General features: G+C 45.2%; 2 protein-coding genes across 6 annotated transcripts in view; both read right to left on the reverse strand.

The window, feature by feature from the left end:
- Positions 1 to 555, reverse strand: part of npffl (neuropeptide FF-amide peptide precursor like) — a 2,049-nt gene extending 1,494 nt beyond the window's left edge. Inside the window, exon 1 of the mRNA XM_060069679.1 lies at positions 318 to 555. Coding sequence (XP_059925662.1) covers positions 318 to 464 — 147 coding nt within the window. The 5' untranslated portion in view covers positions 465 to 555. The remainder of the gene's footprint in view (positions 1 to 317) is intronic.
- A 1,590-nt stretch (positions 556 to 2,145) lies between these two features.
- itga7 (integrin, alpha 7) overlaps positions 2,146 to 25,000 on the reverse strand; it is a 36,691-nt gene continuing 13,836 nt past the window's right edge. For 2 of the 5 annotated variants that reach the window (XM_060069172.1, XM_060069174.1), the window contains 24 exons: positions 22,388 to 22,515; positions 21,879 to 21,958; positions 21,228 to 21,483; positions 20,125 to 20,256; positions 16,386 to 16,593; positions 15,790 to 15,986; positions 15,483 to 15,571; positions 15,205 to 15,332; positions 14,694 to 14,789; positions 14,159 to 14,220; positions 13,656 to 13,825; positions 13,117 to 13,266; positions 12,638 to 12,753; positions 11,546 to 11,732; positions 11,068 to 11,148; positions 10,703 to 10,782; positions 10,461 to 10,538; positions 10,010 to 10,112; positions 9,234 to 9,452; positions 8,806 to 8,931; positions 8,337 to 8,450; positions 8,077 to 8,175; positions 6,899 to 7,024; positions 2,146 to 4,204 (listed from right to left, as the gene is read on the reverse strand). In XM_060069172.1, coding sequence (XP_059925155.1) covers positions 4,049 to 4,204; positions 6,899 to 7,024; positions 8,077 to 8,175; positions 8,337 to 8,450; positions 8,806 to 8,931; positions 9,234 to 9,452; positions 10,010 to 10,112; positions 10,461 to 10,538; positions 10,703 to 10,782; positions 11,068 to 11,148; positions 11,546 to 11,732; positions 12,638 to 12,753; positions 13,117 to 13,266; positions 13,656 to 13,825; positions 14,159 to 14,220; positions 14,694 to 14,789; positions 15,205 to 15,332; positions 15,483 to 15,571; positions 15,790 to 15,986; positions 16,386 to 16,593; positions 20,125 to 20,256; positions 21,228 to 21,483; positions 21,879 to 21,958; positions 22,388 to 22,515 — 3,181 coding nt within the window. In that variant the 3' untranslated portion in view covers positions 2,146 to 4,048. Of the gene's footprint in view, positions 4,205 to 5,185; positions 5,375 to 6,898; positions 7,025 to 8,076; positions 8,176 to 8,336; positions 8,451 to 8,805; positions 8,932 to 9,233; positions 9,453 to 10,009; positions 10,113 to 10,460; positions 10,539 to 10,702; positions 10,783 to 11,067; positions 11,149 to 11,545; positions 11,733 to 12,637; positions 12,754 to 13,116; positions 13,267 to 13,655; positions 13,826 to 14,158; positions 14,221 to 14,693; positions 14,790 to 15,204; positions 15,333 to 15,482; positions 15,572 to 15,789; positions 15,987 to 16,385; positions 16,594 to 19,366; positions 19,472 to 20,124; positions 20,257 to 21,227; positions 21,484 to 21,878; positions 21,959 to 22,387; positions 22,516 to 25,000 lie in introns of all 5 variants that reach the window. The other 3 variants (XR_009528656.1, XR_009528657.1, XM_060069175.1) reach the window with 3 other exon arrangements.

A 25,000-nucleotide genomic window follows, 5' to 3' on the forward strand; every position in this document is an offset into this window, starting at 1 on the left:
CACACACACACACAGAAAGAAGTATATTAAATTGAGGTCTAAAAAAGTATACACTTACATTTACAGCTCACACACTTACTATCAATAAAAATATTCTATGCTTTATTTGAATCTAGAATAATGCTTACATAAAGACAATCCTCAGTGGAGTGAGGCAGCCCCAATTCTCACCAAAGATTTTCTCAAACTAATTTGATACAGTGAACTAGTCCTCAGCCTAAGGTAGGAAGGTTCAAACATGAAGGTTAAAAGGTTAAAATGCTATCTCTCCTGTTTATGGTCAGTCATGGCTTATCACACTGATCTGCCCATCTTACCATCCCCAGCAAGCGATCGGCCATGCTCTCCTCCATGCTGTCAGGCAGGATATCATTGGTCTCCGCACCCTGCTCCTGGACTGCGTGATTGACACCGGCCGCAGCCAATACAAGAGCGAGGAGCGTCAGTGCAGCTGTGGCGTCCATGATGGTCAAACTGATGATGGAAGACGCTGAGGTTTAAAGGTGAGAAACAGCAGTCGTCTGAGGCTAGGCCCGGGGTTTTCTCCTTTCCCAGCTGGTTCAAGGACTGTTCAGCACCCCACAGCCCAATCTTATATACCCCCTCGCCATGACGGCAACCTACCCCCCCCCCCCCCCTACCCAGGGGCCTGGAGGCTGAGGAGCGGGATGCGGAGGTGGTGCTGAGCACTTTGGGGGTCCATCAGGTCCATTAGAAGGATCAGGGCATTAGTCTAGATGGAGAGCCAGGGGTGTTTCTGATGGGGCTCCTGGGGGCCGACACTACGTAGCTCTCCAGGTTATTAAACAGATAAATCCGTGTGAATGGACTCACATCCGCCCAAACCTCTGATGCAGTACACATGCACAACGGACAACGAACATGGTGACTGTCAATGACATGGATTATTTCTAATTGGTGGTTAAAATAATGTACTTATAATGTGATAACATAGTTCTTTAACCTTTATTGTTAAAAAGAACAAGAGAGAGAGAGAAAGATTCAAAAAGAAATATAGACTTGAAGAAACTACCACTTGAATGTATCTAAAATATTGTAATCCTGTTATAATGATTAATGAATTTAATAATCACCATGTTTACACATGTAAGTATTTTATATACTGTCATCTATACGTAAATAGGATACATAAAAGAGACACACTATAGAATCATTGAGAACGCTGGTTTTAAGAGAAATCTGTGCAATAACATCAGGTTTTGTTTGAGGAGCACAAGCAAATGTTTAAATATTATGATTGCAAAAAATATCGTATCCTGTGTATGTGTGTGTGTGTGTGTGTGTGTGTGTGTGTGTGTGTGTGTGTGTGTGTGTGTGTGTGTGTGTCTGAGTGATGTCAATCAGTGACTAACCCATGTGGATAAACACATTAACAGATTTGGCTTATAAACAAACCTAATGGGTGACATACACACATTTATTCCAGCTTTTAAAAAAGCCTGCAGAGAGCACACACACACACACAGAAACAAACACACACACACGCACGCACGCACACGCGCACACGCACGCACGCACACACACACACACACACACACACACACGTACGCACGCGCACAAACACATGCACAGGATTCACAGGAGATATTTCTGCTTTAGGGCTAAGGTTGTTTGGCTGATTTAATGTAGTACAATCATTCAAAATGAATACAATTCTTCACTCCAAGTTCATAATTTATGATTATTTACCTGTAATGTTCTAATGAACTCATTAACTACATCCGAAACATAAACAGCATATATATGTATATGTATATATCCTCTACGCCCAAACCCTTCATAAATACTAGTGTGTGTGTTTATTTATTTTTATTGGGGTCTTTATTTCAATCTGAAGCAACATAACTTAAAATATAGGTATTGCAGTAGGTTTTTGAATATGTTTAATGCGTGATGCCAGAATTCACATCACATATAAATACATACCTCTTATTATGCATGAGTAGTTTGTTTTGTATTCATTGCCTTAGTATTTCAACCACGGTTGTAGGCCTATTTCAACAACGAAGAATGTGAGTAATGGCTCCCTCTTGTGAGGGAAGGACATATTACAACAATACGTCTCTGAGCGACAATTGCCTCTGTAAAAGTTGTTCAACCTTTATTCAACACGACATATGTAAATGTGTTGTGATCAGCAATTTGTTATTTATTTACAATGTTAAAACAGTGCATCCAAACAAAAATAAATAAAACATTGAACAAAAAAAATAAAACAATAAAAGGGATGGCGTCAGATGACCAACATAACGTTCATGCATCTATCATGAGATTGTCCAGCAATACCTAAAACAAGCTCCTTGTACATGCTTCATAGCCACTTCCTGTGCCCAAATGCACCAATACGCCCAATCAAAGTCCTTCTTATGTGCTAATGTACAATGTGCCAAACGTAAGTATTTCTTATTTCCTCTTCTGTTCTTAAAAACAGATCTCCCTCCTGGCAGACATATTCCATTCACTCTCCGGGAATCTTCCCTCATGCCCAATTTGTTTCATATGAGCTGGGATGCATTCCCATTTCCATAGGTTTTAAATAGATACTTGAAGGCAGCATTTTAAGTATTTTTTCCCCCCTAAATACAGTAGCGCCACATTTTTACAATAAGGCACTTAATTGTATGCAGTTAGAAATGTAAGTACCAAAGTAATAATGTACAATATCCTGGTTGGCACAGGCCCTTTCTCCAGGTACATTGTTTCAAGCAGGTTAGTACATTTAATCAAATAATTGGATGAAAGTCTTTTTCTTTTTACAAAGGGGATGACATCCCCTTTTACAAAAACGCCCAGGTTATCTGAAACCTCGTACATTTCATATTTTTATTTATTTACACTACTATATGTGGGAATATGGTATGTTTTCTTTAGAAAGTATGAATCATATTATTTTGATGAACCTTCATCGACCTTTGACTAACATTAGCTGTTCGAAGACGACAAATAAACCAAAAGGTATATATATTTGTCACCGAAGCTAATCAGGCTAGCAGATTAGCAGATGTCATAGACTGTCAACATTTTGCAAGCAACGTTGCGTTTCTCCTGATCTTTTTCAAGTTCACTCAGAAAACAAATATGTTTGTCTATATTTGATAACCATATATTAAATTGAAAAAACTGGCTCCTACTCTGATGGGCATTGTGTGTATCTGAAAATAATTTCACATAAACAGAACAATTGTGTGGCCTGTCAGCCTTAACCAAAAACACAGCCCTTTGGTATTTTGAATTACAGCTTATATCTGTAACCATTTGATAACGCTTCCCATGTTACATAAATGTCATTAAAAAGCTAAAGCCATGTTGTGTATAAAATATATGTTTAGCCAATTTTAGATTTGTTTGGACAGAAGTTAAGGAAAGAAGGTTGTGGTCACAGGTTGTGGCTTCTTGGTCACATTGAACTACTTCGCCCCTCGCATAATTAAACCTTCTACCATAGAAGTGTGGGTGTGGGTGTGTGTTTGTGTGTGTGTTTGTGTGTGTGTGTGTGTGTGTGTGTGTGTGTGTGTGTGTGTGTGTGTGTGTGTGTGTGTGTGTGTGTGTGTGTGTGTGTGTGTGTGTGTGTGTGTGTGTGTGTTTCGGTCAATATTGATGGGGGTGTGTGTATGAAGTCAATTTGAGCACTTCTTCTGGAGGCTGTGAGGCATTGAGTGAGCTACACTCTTGAGTATTGATTCATGAGGCTCAACATTATTGACTTTAAATGGTCAAATAGAAACGCAGTGCAAATATAGACAATCCATCCAATGCCAGCCCTCAGCCCAGCAACTCTGTGTGTATGTGTGTGTGTGCGTGTGTGTGTGTGAGTGTGTGTGAATGCAGGAAGAAGGCAGAAGATAGAAAGACCAGCTCACGAAATAACGCACATTGAATCCATTAATATTGCTACAGTACGATGAGCAGAGTCAGTTGGTGATGACATCGGGTCCCCGTTCACTTTACAAGTCGATCGTTGTCTTGAGGGGACGTCAGCAGCAGCTCAACCAGGGGTGAGTGTGGGGTGCAGTGCACACAGGGTCAGCTAGGAGGCGCTATCGCTCCAGTGGGTGCTCCATTCCTTCTTCTGGATGGGCCCCGGCTTCTCAGTGGAGAACTGAGGTCGGTCCTGGCGAGGGATCTTCACTGCGTGATACTGGGGCACCTTGTCTTTGTACTGGGCCCGCTGGAAGAAGCCACACTGTTGGCCGGAGCCAAAGTAGAAAGGAGGAAGGGAGACATATGTTAATGCTCCGAATGATCTCGTGATTAATCTCAACTCTGTTGCGCTTCAAAGGGTATATAGGTTTGTAAAAGGTATTCCAGGAATGTGCCGACCTATTCAATCTATTAAACATAGAGCAGAGGGCAGAAAGCAGTTATTCTGTTGTACAAACACGGACAAAAAAAGTGCACAGCCACATGCTTTACACTACTATTTAGTTTCATTGAGAAGAACCGCACGCTCCACATTCAAAAGTGCCAATGTGTGGAAAGCATATACACGTGGCAATACACACACAGAGAAACACAGAACACTGCACCTGGAGGCAGCGCTCGAATAGATTTCACATACACACTGTTATTCGGGCTTGAAAGCTAGGAGTGAGCTGGGGGAGGTATTGGATAAGGGGTTGAGAATAAGTGGTGAGAAGGAACAACTCCACGTGAAGTGGACCCCTCAGAACCGCTGCCAGTATGTCAAAAGAAAAAAGGGCGAGAAGTCTTCACACACTGCCAGGTCAACCACAGACACAGCAAAACAAAGCAGAACAGCTTTCTGGACGGCCTGTCCTGTGAGAGGTCTGGGCGGTGTTCAGAGGGCCCACAGGTAGGGAGAGGAAGAAGGGGCGAATGCTGCCAAGAAGGATATTGATTGGAAATTTGTGTCTGTATATACTGGCCCAGCAAGGACGCAGTGTGGTGAAACATATCGTTAACACTTTTATTGTTGTTTACTTTGACCATTCTTGTCTCATCGTAGCAATAACTGAAATGCGCATGAATAATCTCTGAGTATCTAACAGTGTGTCATGAGTCAATGTCTGTTCACCCTCTGTTCCCCGCCCGGCGGCCATACTGACCACCAGCCCAGACCGGCCATCAAAGCACTCGCACCATGCCCCTACTCCGCACACCAAGACCACCAAAGCCATGAGAATGGAGGGGGAGGCTTGTTTACCGCTTTGGGGAAGGGGGAGGGGAGAGCAGGCCAGAGAAAATCAGGAAGGGGGGGGTATTTTTGGGGGTGGGGGTGACCCTATAGCTCAGAGGCCTGCTTCTCCGCCTCCGAGGGCTGGACCCCCAGGTGGGCGCGGTAGAACTCCGTCTCAAAGTGGCGGCGCGGCTTGCTGCGCTTGAAGAATCCACACTGGAAGAGCAACAACCCCCCCGGTGTGGACGATTGAGGCAGGATGGAGCAGGAGGAGGTGGAGGAGGGACAGTGTGGAGGGGAAGGACAGATAGAAAGGAGGTGAAGGAGGGACAGTGTGGAGGGGAAGGACAGATAGAAAGGAGGTGAAGGAGGGACAGTGTGGAGGGGAAGGACAGATAGAAAGGAGGTGAAGGAGGGACAGTGTGGAGGGGAAGGACAGATAGAAAGGAGGTGAAGGAGGGACAGTGTGGAGGGGAAAGACAGAACAGATAGTATAGAGGGGATTGAGAAGAGTGAGGGAAAGAGGTAAATGTAAGAGTGAAATGTTATAAAATAAACAGTAAGACAAGGACATTTTTGAGGGAAATAATGTGTGGAGATGGAGATGGGAAATAGAGAGAGTGACAGACACGGTGGGAAACACAGAAAAAAAAAGAAGGGAAATAGTTCAGCAGAATGAACATAGAAGGAATAAATGGCAATGGGAATGGGAGAGAAATAAACAACACAAAAATAAGTAACTGATTGACACATGTAGGAAAAGATTAGCGAGAGTGGCAGGAATGAGGTGATGCTATTGAGAGGAACTGGTGATCTATTCGAAATAGCTCTTTAAAAATATGAACCATTAAACCTACACTATGTAAGGTTTCCCATTAACACCTTGTGTGGCTTGAGTTGTAGTAGCTAATTATAATAACAATAATAATATGAGGACTTATAGAAAATTCCCTGGCTGGGCGCTGGGCGAGAAACATACATTTATAAAATATATTAATAGCTATTCATTGCAGATTTAATGAGAAGGATCAACCATACTGGATGGAATCTGAACCCAATCTTGTCTACACTAATCAAGTGTGAATAAGACCTAGTTCTAATGTAATCAATGCTAATACTACATTAAACTTGTATTGAACCCCTTCTACTTTGCTCAGACAGTGTAAGTTTCGATCATTCATGACGTAATCATCCAGTGGATGTCTCATGACCATTGATTCCAGCGAGTCGTGACTCAAGCCAATAACAGAGAGACAGAGACAGAGAGAGAGACAGAGAGACAGAGACAGAGAGAGAGACAGAGAGACAGAGGGACAGAGAGACAGAGAGACAGAGAGAGACAGAGAGACAGAGGGACAGAGAGACAGAGAGAGAGAGAGAGAGACAGAGAGAGACAGAGAGACAGAGAGACAGAGAGACAGATAGACAGAGAGACAGATAGACAGAGAGACAGAGAGAGACAGAGAGACAGAGACAGAGACAGAGAGACAGAGACAGAGAGACAGAGAGAGACAGAGATACAGACAGACAGACAGACAGACAGACAGACAGACAGACAGACAGACAGACAGACAGACAGACAGACAGACAGACAGACAGAGAGAGAGAGAGAGAGAGAGAGAGAGAGAGAGAGAGAGAGAGAGAGAGAGAGAGAGAGAGAGACAGAGACAGAGACAGAGAGAGATGCAGTGTATATCCATGTGTAAATGACTATGACTACGGGGGTTGGGATCGGTTTACCTTCCACAGGAGGCAGACCAGCAGGGTGAGCAGCAGGATGCCTGCCAGCACGGCAATGAGGATGATCCACCAGGGGATCTGGTACTGGTCGGCCAGGCCGGGCTCTGGGTACACCATCACTGGAACCTGTAGGTCCGACACAAAGCCCCTCTCAATAACACACTGCTTCATGGGCTTTAGACACAGCAGTGATCAGCTAACATTGGCTGACCCAGCACTGAATCGGTTGGGCTATATCTGATCTCTGTACAATCTTAGCACGTGTTTTTTTCGTTTGCGTCGTACTTATCTGCAGCTGTAACTGTAATTGCAGCCGCAGATCCACTCATCCGCAGATGAGTGGTTAAGAGTTAATACAATTCTTATACACTAAGCATTTTGTGTAAGAATTAAAGAGAGTTAATTCTGTCTAAGTATGTGGGAAGATGAGGATTAAGCCAAAGCCAAGAATATGTCTGTACGTCCCCTTGGCTAGCTCAGTGTCCTGGGCAGAATGTGGAAGCTGGCAGAATAGCCTCCTTCTCACACTCGTTGTATGCCCAAAGCTTCTCCTGACAGCACCCCAGTGTCCAGCTTTGGCTTGGCCCAACGGCGGATCTGACTGTGCTTTCGCATCTCAAAATAACATCCAGCCTACCTCAACGAGGGGTCTTGCACTTTATAGTTCGCTCCCTCCATCGTAAAGTCTGCAGAGCAGAACATTTAATCTCATAGTATTGCAATCTAACATCTGATTCACCATTTGATTCATTCAAAGCACCCTCTTTAGTTGTTCTTGTACAGCACTCAATTCATCCAGTTGCTCCCGTATTGATTGTATCCCTTGAGTGTTCTCAGCCTTGGCTGGGAGTGGCTTTGGAGCGAAGTGTCCGCTAAATCTAGTGGTTAGGGACTATGATCAGTTTACAGGGTTACTTTAATTGGTCAATATAACATATTGATGGTTGCTGATCTATTAACAGAAGGACGCCACTTCAAGCTTCTTTGAACATAATAATAGAACATGTCTGGTTTGGTATTGAGAAAGCGGCTTGGTATTGAGCCGTACTGATGTCTGTGACGGTACATAAGGTTCCGAAAAAGGTTGTGAAGCCTAAATGATAGCCTAAGTGGCTGACTGTGAAAGAGCCATCAACGCGATGGGAAGTTGATGTTGTGTGTCTGATAAGGGTTTCCACCTGAGCAGCAGCATCCCTGAGGAGCAGGTGTTTGATGGTGGACTTCACCGTGACGTTGGCCCGGATCACCAGCTCCAGAGCGCTGATGGACGGGAACTCCTGGGGATGGAGGGACGGAGAAGAGGTGGGATGAGGAGAAATGATCGGGGATGGTGTGCATGAGAGAGAGCGACACAGCGAGAGAGAAAGGGGACAGAGAGAGAGGGGGGAAGACGTTCTGGTCTGGACTTAGCTGATGTGTTTGCAAGGCCTTCTCTTACCTCTATGAACGTGCTGTTCCATAGCCTGGCGTGTATTTTGAGGACAGCCTGACTGGCCAGACTATAGAGGGGGCACCGGAAGAGCACACATCGTGCAGAACCCAACAGACAGTCCTGGGTAACAGAGAGAAAGAGAGAGATAAAGAGATTAGTGGCTGAATATGTGATCAATGTGTAGCAGAAAATCTGGTATTGAATTATTGTGCATACGAGCATAATCTATACATTTAATTGTGCGTATGTTATTTTATATAAAGAAATTACAAACAGACACGTTTGTGAACAAAGCTAGACATGTGTGTTTGTGTGTGTGTGAGTGTGTGTGTGTGTGTGTGTGTGTGTGTGTGTGTGTGTGTGTGTGTGTGTGTGTGTGTGTGTGTGTGTGTGTGTGTGTGTGTGTGTGTGTGTGTGTGTTTGTGTGTGAGTGTGTGCCGACTTGTTCCCTAAGGGTCCCTCCGCCTCATCTTACCAGTTTGAGGGACTTTCGTCGCTCTGAGGCAGCCACCGCCGGGGTGGTCCGTCCCGCGTTGCCCTTCGTCATCGTCTGGCCCCCATGACCCTCGTCTTCAGGGTGAGACCGGCTCTTCCTCCCCGCCTGATGCACAAGGTTAACAGACAAAGACACAGTGATGAAGGGGTTAAAGCAGAACCATCAAGTGTAAGGTACATTTGCAAGACAATGCTACTACTTAAAAAAATACACATAAATGCAAAACAATGTCGTTTAGCTATGATGTAGCATTGAGATTGCATTGAAATTTCCAAATCAATTGGAAGAACGTTCCAATATATCTTTCTTTTTCTGTTAACTATATAAATATCATAGGTTTGGCATAATTGTCGTACTTTACGATTGGCTCGTGTTACTAAAGGAACTTAATGCACCCCTCCACCTACCCTCAGATGTTTGGACTGCAGGGCCTCTTCTACATCCTTGCTGTGGGAGAGTTTCAGCGGGTTGAGATCCTCTGACGAGGTGCAGCGTAGGTCCGGGTGGTTCTCGAACTTCAGGCTGGCAGGATACAGGAGCCACTTTCCATTGGCCAACTCATACGGCCACAAGATGTTGAGGAAGGCTGACCCCAGCGTCTGCACCTCTTGGCCTGGATTGGATACCTGATAGCAGTAAAAATAGATAGATATAGTATCCCACCCGAATGTAAGATATATTCGACAATATGCACACACACACACACACACACACACACACACACACACACACACACAAATTGAATAATCCCTATTGACTATGTACGAATGTCACGCGTTCTAATAGATTGCATGCTCTGTGCCTTACCAAGCAATAGGCCCCTAGTTTATTTAGATGTATGGTGTACTTTTGATACCTCTAGCAGGACTGTCAGGATAGTCTAGTTAGCAATCAGGGTGTTAAGACTCCCAGCCAGATGGTTGTTGGTTCAAATCCAAATTACCCTAAAGTCAAGCTTCAAGGTGCCTAACCATACCTGCTCCTTGATGAAATGTATTTAAATTCACGTATAGTGAGTCGCTTTTTGAAAAGAGCTAAATTCCAAAATGTTATTTTATTCAAGCAACCTATTTGACAATCCTACTATTGCTATACCTGACAGTGGCAGAGACTGTTGTCACCGGCTTGGGTTGCTACCGGCTGGGGTAACAGCTGACCCTCAACAAACTCTCAAAGCTCTCACCGTGAACTCAAAATCCACAGGGCTCCCCACGTCGTCCAGCGTGGACATGGCACTCTCTCCCCTCACGGCCCCGCTGAAGAACAGCTGGTGGGGACGGGCCACCCTGCACACACACACACACACACACACACACACACACACACACACACACACACACACACACACACACACACACACACACACACACACACACACACACACACACACACACACACACACACACACACACACACACAGGGTCACATGAGAGTCTCTCACAGAAGCACATACTGGCACAGCTTCACAGCCCTGTCCAGTCGGATCAAAGAAGCAACATGACATCACTAGCTCCATAAGCATTCCTCGCCAACAATGTGTCTCTCTCTATCCCGTGGCTGAATGGATAGACGACATTTATTTTGTAAAGAGAGGGAAAGAGGCCATTAGCAGAGGTTTTGGAGGGTGTACTTACACACTGACCAACAGGGGGAGCTCTATCACCATTTTAGCAAGCGCTTTGACTGGCGCCAGGTCTGGTTGCTCACTGATTCTGAAAACCAATACGAAAGGAACAAGGGATATTTACGTTTCCGATCAAGATATTTTGGGTTGTGTTTGCAGTATTAAAAGTACAGTATATAGCATTATTTTATATTGATCTTTTTCTTTTTGATATAGTGTTGATTAAAATTGAAAATGTAAAAAGATTCTTACGTTTTTAAAAGGAGATCAACTTTCAGCTCGGTTGTCTCTATGGTGATATTGGAAGTTCCTAAAATGATGGAGAATTTTATCTAAAAAAATAATCAAAATGTTATTTTGTTGTCCAGAAACATTGTAACATTACAATATATTGAAATACATTGCCTATGTGTAAGAATCTTATATAATGCATGGTGACTTCTTCATTTACATAAATCAAATGGCAATGACAAACAGTTACATCAACTTCACTTAATATGCTTTGTGAGTGTAATTAATAAGGGATCTAATTTATTTTATACTTCAACATCTTCCTCATCGAATAACAAATACATTGACACATTGAAGAGGAAACTTCTCCATGGTTACTGCCTTACCGTAGAGTCTCGTTTGACCGGGTTCCCCAGCTCACACTCAGTCTGGGTGCCATTGTGGTTGAGCTCACATCGTACTTGTGACTGGGACCATAAGAAACCAAACCAAAATCAATCCAACTTCATCAGGAGTGAACAAAGGACTTCATGATCATTGCTATTATTTATTTTTTCTAGGGGTTAAAAACACGTTATTTCACTCTTTTTTATTTGCAGTCTTTTTCATTACTACAGGACTGCTTATTCCTTAAAATATGTGGCCACTAGGTGGCATGCTAAAACCTTAAATAGCAAATCCACAGTCATGCGCATATTCAACCCATGATTTGAGGAGTCAAACTATCTTACTGTGCTCTTGCACACTGAAGACTCGCTTGTGGAGGTTACTGACTTTTATCGTACAGCTTAGTTGTTGTGACCCTTGGGGCCTTCCGTAGTGTGTCTGTGTGCGTGTGTGTGTGTGTCGCTGTAACGGGGGTACCTGTGACGGGATGCGGGAGCCCATGTAGGAGAGGGTGGGGGGCAGGGAGATGAGCAGCTGGGCAGCGTGCGCGTCGTCTCCGTCCTCGTCGGGGTCCTGGGGGTCCGAGGGGGAGTTGGTGATGGTAATCTCCAGGACCACCGATCGCTGGTCCGTCATGGAGAACACCTGCACCCCCTCATCGTCTCTGGACACAAGGGGGACAGGAAGGGAAAGGATTTGGGATTAAGATGAGAAGATGCGCTTTGTTTTACCCAGACAGGGAATGTGGGTGTCACAGCAGAAATACAGGACACTAATACGAATAAATGGTACCCTAGTGGAAATGAACGCGCAAATAGGGTTGGCTTAGCTCAAAGGTAGAGGGGTTGGCGGGTTGTTAGTCCGATCCATCCCCGGCTCCCCCTAGCTAGAGTGTCGAGGTGTCACTGAGCAAGACACCTAACGCTCACTGTTCTCGATGGGCTGGCTGTTGCCTTGCATGGTTGACTATGCTGTCGATGTGTGTGTCAGTCACTTTGGATAAATGCGCCTGCTCAATGTCTAAAATGTAAATGTCTTCATCATTGAGAACAGAGGTGAACATTATTGGATATAGTATGTTAAGTTATTGACATTATGCATTATTGAATATATTGATTATTTTTTCCATAAGTAAAACACTGTTAATGTGAATAATGTTATAATTCCCAGCATGGGTAAATCAATTATAAAAATCCACATTCATGAATGTATGCTAATGAAAGGATTCAGAAACAAATTCCGTATTGGTGATCTAGACTATTTTTGGCAGTAGCAATTATAATAACTTGATGAATAGAATAATAATAAAGCATGCTGTATATTTTATTTTAGCAGATACTAATGGCCAAGAGACTTAAACTAAAAACCAAGGTTTGAGAGCATGGTCAAACACATGCAGCATCCATCGATAGACGGCTATGGCAATTTATTTAATGCATTCACGAGCATGCACCCGCAAACTCATTTACATAGACCCTGCGTGCTTGGTTGCCAGGCAACCGTGCTCAGGTCAACAGCATGTTACATTACATCTCTACCCTTCAACGGCAGGTTGTGTTGGGCACTAACTTTGGCAGAGGGGTGAAGAGGTCAGAGTTCAGAGGTCGTGTTCCAAACTGGTAGCTCAGCTTCAGGTTGCTCTGGCAGATCTTGTCATCGCCACAGCCCTCCCGCAAGAAGTTAACCTGTGGGGAGAAAAATGTAATAGGAATATATAATATGCACCCATTATGAATCCTATTCCTTCTCTTAAACCAATCGGCCCGAGCCTCAGTGATGTTGTGTAGGATATTGTTGTACACATTTTGGTTAGCATGCTTCAATAAGGTTCAAAACGTATATATAAATGTGTGAGAAAGTGCTTGGGCCTCCAATTGTTCTTAGCAGAGTAGGCGATGCAAAATGCATATAAAAGTCTTTAAAAAGGACGTTGTCCCCGGTTGGAATGAAGGGAGCTTTTCACACAGCTATTTAGAGGAAGCTAAATTCCTCGTGGTACTTCCAGGGAAAGACAAAGAACACCATCCATCTCAATCCGTCCCGCTGACCTCAGAGTGCAGGGTGTTGGAGGGCCACACGTTCAGGATGGGAGCCAGCTTCTCCAGCCGCTTGGAGCCCGAGTGCCTGCGTGGCGGGACGGGCTTGATGGTGTGTGTGATGGCCAGGGAGATGGGCCGCAGCTTGTCCCCCAGGTTCTCCTGTACGGAGACACCTTCAAAGGTCATAGGTCACCACAGGAGGTGAAGAGTGCTTGTTTTGGTCCTTTGGAACGATAAGGCTTTGGTCGAAGTGCGTGAACCATGAACGTCCATGTGTGTGGATTGCACTGTAAATGGCTTGTTTGTATGGGTGGTCTTCTAATTGAATCTGGAGATGCAGATCTATATTTATGACTTCATAATGATAACAAAACAGCAACAGTCACCCTGGTACACACGTGTTTTGTCATCAAGTTCACCAAGACAACATAAAACCTGCAACACAACCTCTTGCTTCTGGCGCGCTATTGGCTGGGTGTCAATTCAACCTTCATTTTATCTCTTGTTTCATCAGCTTCATATCAATGCATCAGGTGCGTGTGACTCACGTGCAGCTGGAACACAGCGCTGGTGCACACAGGGTGCCTCTGTCTGTGCAGCTCCACCTCCTCTGTCTGAGTGTACTCCGGCATCAGCGAGCTGCGACCCAGGAAGTTAACGCGGTGGGGCAGGCCCAGCTTCCTGCGCTCGGCGTCAGCTTCAAAGTGGACCACCAGAGCTGGGGTGGACGAGAGAGAGAGAGAGAGAGAGAGAGAGAGAGAGAGAGAGAGAGAGAGAGAGAGAGAGAGAGAGAGAGAGAGAGAGAGAGAGAACAACAGCGAAGAGAGGTAGAAATGTCAGGGCACACACACATACACAAACACATAGACACACAGAGAGTGCATGTTGTATTGTATTATATTACACAGCTCGAGCCCTGGCCTTAAAATAATGCCTAACCACGGTTAATCCAGGGTTAAAGATACTGTGTATAAATAGTGTTGAGTCCACTGTGCAGGAGAGGTGTTGTAAGTGGTGGTGGTGTATTTAAAGGGGACGTGTAGAGACTTACTGATGTGTGGAGAGTAGTGTTCTGGGTGGGCTGTGAAGGTGAAGCATGCCTTCACCTCCACGCTGGAAAACAAATAGGACATTGATTTTATCTTGATTTGTTTCATTTCATAATTTCCTTAAGGGGAAGTAGAGAACCCATACTTATTTATCAGATAGACATACAGTATATATCAGACAGACATCAATAGGAAAGAGAGTGACAGAGAGAAAGAGAGAGAGAGAGAGACAGAGAGAGAAACAGAGAGAGGGAGAGAGAGAGAGAGAGAGAGAGAGAGAGAGAGAGAGAGAGAGAGAGAGAGAAAGAGAGAGACAGAGAGAGAGAGAGACGAAAGAGACAGAGACACAGACAAAGATACAGAGAATATGACAGAGACAGAGAGAGACAGGGAGAGACAGACACACAGTCAGAAAGAGAGATGGATAGATACATAGCTGCTAGACAGAGAGTTGAATACATATTGATAGACAATAGAAATACCTGATTTTATTATTGTTTTTTTAGTAGTTTTATGATTTGTGTGCGGTTTTCCTACCAGACTCCATCCCTGCCCTGACAGTTGTGTTGCTCCAGATCAATGTTCTGAGGCTCTATAGAAAGGTCCCTGACCACGTGGATGACCGGACGGGATCTGAGACACCACCGTAACAGCAAGGACATCAATGGAAGAAGAAGGCATTAAAAACAGCTCACGGTTTTATCCAAGGAGACTTCTAAGTGAGGCTGAGGATAATCAAAGGCATACAATCAATACTGGGTATACTTTAAGTGCTTCACGACAAAGTTTTAAAAAACAAAGAACAGAGTACTGTATAGCAGTAGGAATACACGTTGGTTGGAAATTGGTAATTATTTTCAACAGATATGTTGCTTTTGTACATTTGGGTACATTTCTGTTTTATACTTTGTTATTAGAAGTTTTAAATGATTCTTGAATGTACTGGGACGCAAATTAACTACTATGATTTAATTAAATCAAAGTCTGCCTCTAAACCATCAATGATACTAAAACTAAAGTGTGATCATGTTTCTTCTTGTTTCCTCACCTGAAGAGAACCACCGAGTCGTTGAGAGAACCCACAGCCAGGTCCGGGTACTGGTTCTTATCCACATCCAGACCGCCAGAGATGGAGTAGCCGAAGCGCCTCACGTCAAAGTCCCGCCCGTCCAAGACCTGAAGAGCAAGGAGCATCCATTAAAACCAACACAGCTTTGAATAGCACAATCCATTTATGGGCTCCCTTTCTTCCTTCTCATAACTTAACCAAGTCATGCCCCACCTCATCACAGCGGGTGTGCGTGTTGTGTCGTGTTCTGCACTCACCTGTGCTGGCTTCGTTTCTATGCCCGCATCGGACCCTCTGTAGATAAACACCTTGCCGTCGCCATCGAACGGCGCTCCAACCGCGATGTCTGCCCAAGTTTGAAAGGGGAAGAAAAACAGCAGTTATAGTATCACCTCAAAGGAAACAAAGGCAAACGCAGGGAGAGTATTTGATGAATATCATTCCATTTCAACACTAATTCTACTTGACATTATAACAATTCAAATCCATTGAAGTGGTAGCTGCCCCAATGTAATGAGATACAGACAGCTAGATAAAGAGAAAAAGAGTTTCCATGATGCCGACCTCCGTATCCGTCCTGGTCCAGGTCCCCGATGCTGCTGACCGTCATGCCGAACATGGAGTCGTAGGTGCCGTTGAGGCGTATGGGCCGGGCCTGGTCGTCCCAGTGGCCGAAGGGGTTCAGGTACACGTACACGGCCCCGCCGATCTCCGCCTTGCGGTCAAAGAAGTTGGGGGCGCCCACAATCAGGTCTGTCCAGCTGGAGGTCGGACGAAGGCAGGAATCAGGGAGGGTTAGAAATAGGAAAACCCAAAAGATAGAGCGACGCGGAATCTTTGATAAAGTCTTTGTTATCCTTTGGATTGTTTTGTGAATATATGTGTAATTGTATGGGCTTTGTGCTCCTATATGGACAGGAGATTAACGAGAGAAGAGAAAAGTGGGTTTGGGAAGAGAGGGAACACCATGCAGGGTACGACCACAGGAGGGAATCGAACCCGGGTCGCTAATGGGCATATTAATTACATGGTTAGCCCATTAGTGGGCGGAGTCACTAAACCACCAATCGTTACCTCTGAGTTGAATGGATTTTTCGGGAGCAATTTCCCACCCATTTCCACCGGCTGCTACTGGTTGAGGAAGCTGGTGTACCACTTACCCGTCCCTGTTGAGGTCGGTGGTGGCCACCGAGTAGCCGAAGGACGAGGCCAGCTCCTCCCCCCAGAAGATGTGCTGCGGCACCAGGCGGTACACGTTGTCCTTCCGCAGCAGCACCACCGCCCCCGTGTGGTTGGCCCTGGGAGCGCCCGCCACGAAGGTCAACTCACCAAGGCTCATGATGCCCATGGCCGAGTCCACCGAGAAGCCTGGGGATGGATGGGGAGAGAGACATAGGGTAAGAATGAGAGAGAGAGGGAGGGAGAGAGAGAGAGAGAGGGAGGGAGAGAGAGAGAGAGAGAGAGAGAGAGAGAGAGAGAGAGAGAGAGGCAGAGTGAGGGAGAGAGAGACAGACTGACAGAGAGACAGAGTGACGGAGAGACAGAGTGAGGGAGACAGAGAGAGAGAAAGAGAGAGAGAGAGATTGAAGGGTGAAAGAAAGAAAAGCGAGTATTTGTGTGTGTACGTGTGTGTGTGTGTGTGTGTTAAAGTGTGCGTGTGAGAGGATGAAGAGAGAGGAAGGGTCAGTATTGACCATGTGGCTCAGAAGCCTCATCTCTCCTCTGCATTGCATGATCCCCTTACTAATGAAATGTGTGCCTTAAGTGACTATTGATTTTATGCCAAACTCAGTGCGGTGTTAAATATCCACCATCCACGGTGCACTGCGATTGTGAGTAGAGGTCTAAGCCGGGGAGGGGGAGAAGCTGTGGGTCTGTGTGCATTTGGGAAGAGCAAATGGGGGTTGTGGTAAAGTGAAATAGAAGAAGATATACTGGGCCTTCACTGGTGTCTCCTGAGATTCACGGTGCCACTGAAAAGTACCGGTTGCCACTGGTGATGAAAACGTCGTGGCGGGACATTGATCAAGTGACTGATTGTGTGTGTGTGTCTGTTTGTGTGTGTGTACCTGTTTGAATGGGAGAGTGTAATCATGTGTTTGCATATAAAGTCGGCAGCAAGACTGTGGGAAGTGAGCTTGTGGGCGAGGGGGCTGGTGAGGGAATGCTTAACTGTTTGATGCCGCGGGGATAGAGATGTGAAATGCAAATGCGACATGTTGGCAGTATGTTGGCAAGCTGTGGAAAAACAACACCACTTTGTTGAAATAAAAGGGAGCTAAACTTAACCTATGGTAGGGCATGCAGTGGCTGCTTCTCTAGTGTTGGGAGTGAGAGAGGGCTGGTAACCAAGAGAGGAGGGAGGGTAGGGGAGGTAGGGGGTTGGGGGGGAGGGGTCGTTAGTCAAGAGTAAACGTGCACAATTAATATCCATGAAGGAGACAACGACGACAGACAAACAAGAGAGCAGCTCTAGGGGGGGCAGGTGTGGAATGCGACGGCCGCCATGACAGTTCCCGTCAAAGAGAAAAGGGAAACGACTCGACCTTAAATGGAGAAGCTGCTACTCTTTAGTCACTGTCGCTCTGGGACATGGTGCTATTCTGGGTGGGACTTTAACACACGGTGCTGCGACCGGCGACCGCGACCAGGCCTCTGTTAAACCAAGGGCCTTTTTCCCACAAAGGTTTTTAAAAGGCCGTGGGAGGGTGGCCATGTCGTTAATGTCCTCGCGAGGACAACGGTGACCTTAAAATTGTCCAATTACAGGCAGTAGAGAAAAACGGGAGGAAACCAATTGATTGTACATCAATATAGAAATAGGTTAAACTCTGATTGTGTGTATGGTAAAACTGAGTACAACTCTAACAATAGGTCACTTGGCTTAAAGGGCTATTATTAAAATATATTAAACTACAATTGGCCTCCTATTTTGTCCCAATCGTACAGGTGCACCTTTAAGGCTATGCATTGATGTAGTATTGCTACATGATGACTTTAGGCTTGTGTAGTATCATAAATGATAATGAGGATGCATCAGTAATAGCTGTCCCTCTGCTCATAAATAAAAAAGTAATGAGGGTTTCATTGTCATTGGGTTAGAAACTGATGATGGTATGCAAGTTATTAAACGCATGATGAAGGTCACTGGGGAACTTTATGCGTAAAATGAACGGGGAATCTTGAGGAGTATATGGGGAGACATAAGAGAGATATTGGAACCACGCTGTTAATGCAAAGGAAACACTTGCCCTTTAAAAAAGACATTTCTGGAAGGTACGTTATCCTTTTTAATAGCGAGCCACTAAAGGTCTTGATTATCGATGCCAAGAAACTAGACAAAACAATCACTCAAACCAAAAGACGATGCAGGCGGGAATAATACTTAATATATATGTATAAATTAATATATTTGCTTCAGCGATAATTATACACATACCATAGAAGGTAAAGGGTTATTAATAGAGGGCTATGCTCCTTCCCCACAGCCATAACACTCTTTTGGAGGACGTCCCTGGTCCCCTGTTGCTAATGGAAGAGGGCTTCATCGACTCACTCATGCTGATCTACTCACCGAGGTTAATGAACTCACTAATGTTATTTGACTAATGCACTAACTTCCCAATGTTGTTAGCAAACCACAAGCAGACATTTGATTGACACCTATGAGGTATCCACCGCCACCACCAAGTGCCCTGGAGAGCTGTTTACAGACGAGAGACAGACACATGCCCTCGGACTGACAGACCGGGCGGGACAGACGGACGGGACGACAACAGAGACCAGCAGACGGAGAACAGAACACACACAGCACACACACACCCTGCTGCAATACTCAAAGACAACCATTTGATTGATGTCAAGTCATCATCCAAGGGATTGCGTACGTATTTATGTATGCATGTATTTCACAAATTCTGACTTATGTTTTCATCAGTTAATTTATGTTTAATCTGAAGAAACAGTAATACAATGGCTATCTTTTCATATCAGCGGATGGTGGCATAATTATTTATCGACTGGCTCACACTATAGTTCAGAGAAACCAAACGGATGAGACGGAGAAGACAGTAGGACAACACCACCACAAGCCCAGTCAGCCCCGGTCGGGAGACAACAGACACCCGTCACGTCTACAAACCTAGGTAGCTATTATGAGCTACGTCCTCAAAGGTGGAGCGGCTGGAGGGCTCCTGCGTTTTGTACAGCAGCGTATCTTCGAAGGGGCTAGCCATGAACAAGAGCCCTGTGGCCCAGACCAGAGAGAGACAGAGAGAGAGAGAGAGAGAGAGAGAGAGCAGTGCAGGGGTGGTGGAGGGGTGGTGGAATGGTGGGGGTAAAAGGGTGATGAAGAAAGAAAATAAAGGAGGGGGGGGGGGGGACAAGGAGGTGCAGGTGAGATGGCTTGCCGGTTTTATTGGTGCTCAGTCAGGGGGCGGGGCTTAGTGGCTCTCCTCTTGAAGCCACTGAGCACTGACATGGGGATGGGGGGAGGGGTTGACAATTCATACTCCGACTGTACCCAGAATGCATTGTGGCTGCCTCGCCCTTGCAGAACTGAAAATGTTTCTTCCTTTTTGTTCATCATCATGTGATCATCAGTGTAAAAGATTCAATGTGACACTATATTAAATATTGGACAGATGTTTGGACAAGTAATACTCAGGGACAGTATAAAAAAGTAGTCGGCTCTAGACCCTGGTGAGTCATAAACAGATCAGCCAACAACTGTCCTTAAGCCAGTCTGAGCCAGTTTGGCCCGACTGTCAAATCCCAGCGTTGGGATGTGAGCTTAAAGTTATTTTCTGGGTACAGAGGTTAAAGGTCAACCTTCCCCCCCCCGGCCCTGTCCTTCTCCTCTGTGCGCGGTCAGCGGTCAGCAGAGAGGAGGGATCCTACCCAGGTAACTATGGTAAGGCAGAGGGATCAGCCGCACGTTCAGCTGTCTCTGATCGGCCACCTCATAGGGCCCGTCGTCATAGACACCCAGATCCAGCACACTCTGGTTGATGAGCTGGACTCGCATCTCGCCTGGAATTCAAAGATGTGAAGGCACAGCAAAGCACTCTGTTTCTCATGCAGTGCCCGCACACACACACACACCACACACACACTCATTCTCTCAAAACTGTCATGCAAATACAGTAATACAAAATCTAAAATACATTGTAAGCAAATATGTAACATAAATTGAATAAAGTATCCATTATTTGAGCTTTTTTATGAAAATGTTTTCCAGTAAGATAACTGAAATTACTTTATAGCCTTACAGAGGAAATCCAGCTATGTTATAGAATATACTATCAAATGGAGGCATGCTAAATGTAGAGTAAACCTTCTTAGTTAGATTGATGGCTTGTGCTACTGTATATGGCTGAACCATATGTCAGACGTATAGTGATTGAATGCACCAGAGCAATGCCAGGGCACTATTTGATGGAACAGCCAACATTGATCAGTATGTATACTGTTTCCAATTAGTAGATTGAATTATAAATCAATTAGACAATGTTGATCCCATGAAAGGAACTCAATGGCACGAACAGTGAGTTTGCTCTAAAGAACTTACAGATTGGCAGTTTACTGTATCCCCGCTTTTGGTATCTGGCTTGTCTTTTGGTTAGCAGCAGTGGAATTGCTTGTAAAAAGGTTTTTTGATACTATTCCAAATGTAGGATTTTAAGACTTGACGATGCTGCGGATCCATCATTATCTGTTATGAATCGATCAAAGTATGCACAGTGCTAGAAGTAAGGTCTGACTGTCTGACGGCAGAGGTAGACGTAAAATAATTCACATGCAAACAATCACTTCAAACATTGCTGGAAAGTAGAAAATCTAACACCAAAAGGCAAGCCATCTTCCGGACAAAGAGTTCTTCTGACTCCTATGATAAGGTTCAAGAATAAAAATGCTACACACACACACACACACACACACACACACACACACACACACACACATATATGCCATCCATCGTTCCTCGAATCGGCCGCCATTACCTTTCCAGTTGTAAGTCCCCGGGGCCCCGAACAGGATGTAGTTGTTGTCGGGGGTGAAGCTGACCGACAGCCCCTGCTGACAGAAGCCAAACTGCTCGTGTCCCTGGGGCCGGCCCTCGCAGAACTTCCACTCGCCCCCGTCCAGGTCGTCCCTCTCCGTCAGGTCCTCGCTCAGCACGTAACAGCGGCCAATGGGGTCGCGCGTCTCCGACGGCTGGTTCACCCGCTGCCGTAGCTCGTACAGGTGGGCGCAGGTCTGGGAGGGGGGGGGGAGGGAGGGAGAGAGAGAGAGAGAGAGAGAGAGAGAGAGAGAGAGAGAGAGAGAGAGAGAGAGAGAGAGAGAGCCAGAGAGAGAGAGAGAGAGAGAGAGAGAGAGAGAGAGAGAGAGAGAGAGAGAGAGTTAAAACGGAGCTCTGCTTTGCCATTGGGAATTTAGAATAATTGAATCCAGAAAAAGTAACAGATATTCCCGTCCTACAACTCATATGTTGGTAACAAGTGGTTAGGGTTCCAGATAAACATCATTTAAACCCACAGTTTCTATTACAGGAAGAGCACAAAGAAAGTGGCCGTGTCGATGTATCATTGGTCTAGCTCTACTCCTAGCACTGTTGTGGCTGCGTTGTGGTGCTGTTATGTGGGGGGACTTACCACCACCTTCCCTCCAATGCCCTGGCTCTTCACTGTGACTCCCAGCCACTGGTTGTCCTTGCTCTCTCTGTCCAGACTCACTGGGGAGGAACATTGATCCAAGGGGTTATTATGAAAGGCTCATACGAATGCATTTAAAAAGAACATTCCTGCACACTAATTCTAATTGTCATATAAACTATTATGTTTGCAATTCTTCCACTACAACCAACATTGAACCACGTATGACTCGCCCAATTAGAAGACAAATCAATCAATAAATCAATTAAACAATGTTTATCCCATGCAGGAATTAGAAATTGCATGAATAGTCGGTTTCACCTTACTGTCAAAGATGGGACAGCTGACAAGAATCAACTTATTGTATCAGGCTTGAGCCATGATATACATTTATGAAGGATACATACATTGTGTGCACAGATGCATTTTTGTGACATTTGGATCCAACATGACAGTGGCAAACATGGCACATCGATCCCAGTCCAGGGCTGAGACCACAGCTCACTGACCATCTCCGTCGATGTCCACTCGCTCACAGTCGTACTCCTCTGGTGTGATGGGACACCTGAACAGTGCCCCGGGCCGCGTGCCCTGCTGGGCCCCCTGGCCCGCGGCCCGCGGGGCCCCCACCAGGATCCTGGGGGAGAACAGCGTCCATAAGTACTGATTAGCCACAGGTTTCCTCACTCCCCTTACACGTCCCAATCGGACGTGTTGCCTCTCAGGGACAGGGTAGTCTGGAGGTACGGGTGGAGGGTCCTGGGTTCAAACCCTGTGCTCACAGGCTAACTCTAGGCCTCCTCGGATCAGAACTCAGCCCCAATGGTTCCTCATGACATCAGACGTCTGCTGACTGAGACTACAAAGTCCTTTCATTACTGAAAATGTTAACTTAATTTCATTAATGGTGCTTGAATATATTGATTATATAGAAATAAATATTGAATTCCAGATGAGCCCAGTAATTCACGTTAAAGTCACAATGTGTTAGATTGAGCCCCTCCTAGTTCAGAATTTCAAAAACTCAATGACAGCGTTCTGTCCATTCCAGCTGGCTGTGCAGCTGTGTGATGCGTACAAGCATAGCTTGGCTGGCGAGTGAATGGAAGCCAGTGTTACTGGCTGACCAGTATTCTTTATTTGTAGAATATATCAGATATGATTTTATTGATAACATTGAAAGCACTATCAGCATTGACTACAGATACTTGTTCCAGGTAATTTGAAGCTTTAGAGCTAGTTGAAGAAGTAAATTGACCCTTCCTAAAGTCACACATTGTGACTCAAGTCACACATTGAGACTTTAAGAGGGATTAAATGGGATTTGATCCTGTTGATCATGGGATCAAATACTAGTAAGGTGGTCATGTAAGAAAAAACACATCTAAAGGTAAACAAATCCCAACTTCTTCACGCTTCCAGTTATGTGAGGGAATATATGCGACTAAGGGGCTTTACTGTGGCTTTCTGATATTTCTTCATGTTCTGCCGAAATACCATTCAATGTTGTGGAAAAAAAGGGTATTTCCAGTGGGATGGATAGTGATATTTCTGGGTGAGGGTGGGGGTGGCTGGGGGCGACAACGGGCCCTGTAGATGCCTTCTGCCTTTTTTGGGCTGGCTGATCCAGGCTAGGAGGCTATTTAAAAACCCCAGCGTTGAGCCCCAAACAACGTCAGCCATGGTGTGAGCACGGGAGCGAGACACAAGGTGAAACAGACAGGGTGAGGTTGAGTAATAATGAAAGAAAGAGCAGAGAAAGAGCTACGCCGTGTGTTTCTCTCATTAGCAGCGGGTGTATAATATAGTCCTGGCTTGGGTTTGGAGATGTGAACCACACAACTGTAAGCAGAGTGTGAAGTTAGGAGTTCCACATTGCCCTAGTGTGTAACAATCTTAAATTAGAGCCCTACTTGTGGCGTGCTGGGCGTTTGGCTATATATATGGCCCGGCTAGCTGATAACGCGGGGGGCCAGACGCAGACAGACACCACTGGCGGAGGCATCCCATCGGGCTATATCTGAAGGACCACGTAAATTGTTAGCCACCAAGCAGCCACGCCACTCTAAGCTGTAGCTAGATCTCATTTTCATGTAAAAAATGTCTTGATACGAAACAAGAGTAGTGTACAGTAGCAAGAATGGGGAAAATGGTTGGAATAGGAATGAGTTCATCAAACCGGCGATAGAATAACTTGGACTTGGACTAGTCCTAACCCATCTCGGTAGAAATTATATGTTACATTAATTTAAATCTTGGTATGTTTGTATTAACTACCGGTTCTTTAGTGTGTGATAATGTGACTTTGAGCTGCCAGAGCTCCGAGAAGGGTGCGCCCACCGTCCCCTTCCTCTGCTGCGATGAAGAGCAGAGCCCCAGCCCAGCTGTAGCTGGGTGACTTATCAACAATGCTACAGCTGGTACAGACGACCAGGGAGCTGTTTATAGCGATGAGCATAGAACCAACGGCATCTAATGAAGACTCCAACGTATCGCTTGCAGGATTCCTGTCTAGTGCCATGGGACAGCCAAGCCAAGGGACAAAATAAAGTAGCTCAAAATAAATAAACACTGAGTAGAATTTGAACTGAATTGAATATTGCATTGAATGTAAACTTATATTAGCCTGTAATATACATGAAGGAGTTCTAAATGTGTCTTTATCTTATACACTATAGGCCTTTATCACAGAGGTGTAAGAGGCAGGTGTACCTCATTAAATGTAGCTTAAGCAAAATGTCAAACAATCACAGAATTACATTCTCCTTCAAAATAATTAGCAGTCCCTTTCGATTCAAATGCCAACGCTGTTCATTGCAGGCCCCTCCCCTTCATCTGTCAGGCCCCTTCAGGTATTAAACAGGACTACAAGTGAGCGCCACATATATATCCTTCTTTCATGCTCCAGTCTGTTGTATTCATTGCAACTTGGTTCAACTCTCCTCAATCCGCTTCCCCTCTGGGACTATAAGCCCCACCTGACTATGGGAGCACGGTCAAAGAATTCCATCCACACTGACCAGCGCCAGTGTCTCTACTCCATCAGGTTGGATCTCATCTCCTGGCAGACATCATGGAGCTATGGTCCCAGGAAGAAGGATTTACGATGGTGTCTAATCGCC

This window comes from Gadus macrocephalus, chromosome 13, assembly GCF_031168955.1.
Source record: "Gadus macrocephalus chromosome 13, ASM3116895v1".
Taxonomy (NCBI): domain Eukaryota; kingdom Metazoa; phylum Chordata; class Actinopteri; order Gadiformes; family Gadidae; genus Gadus; species Gadus macrocephalus.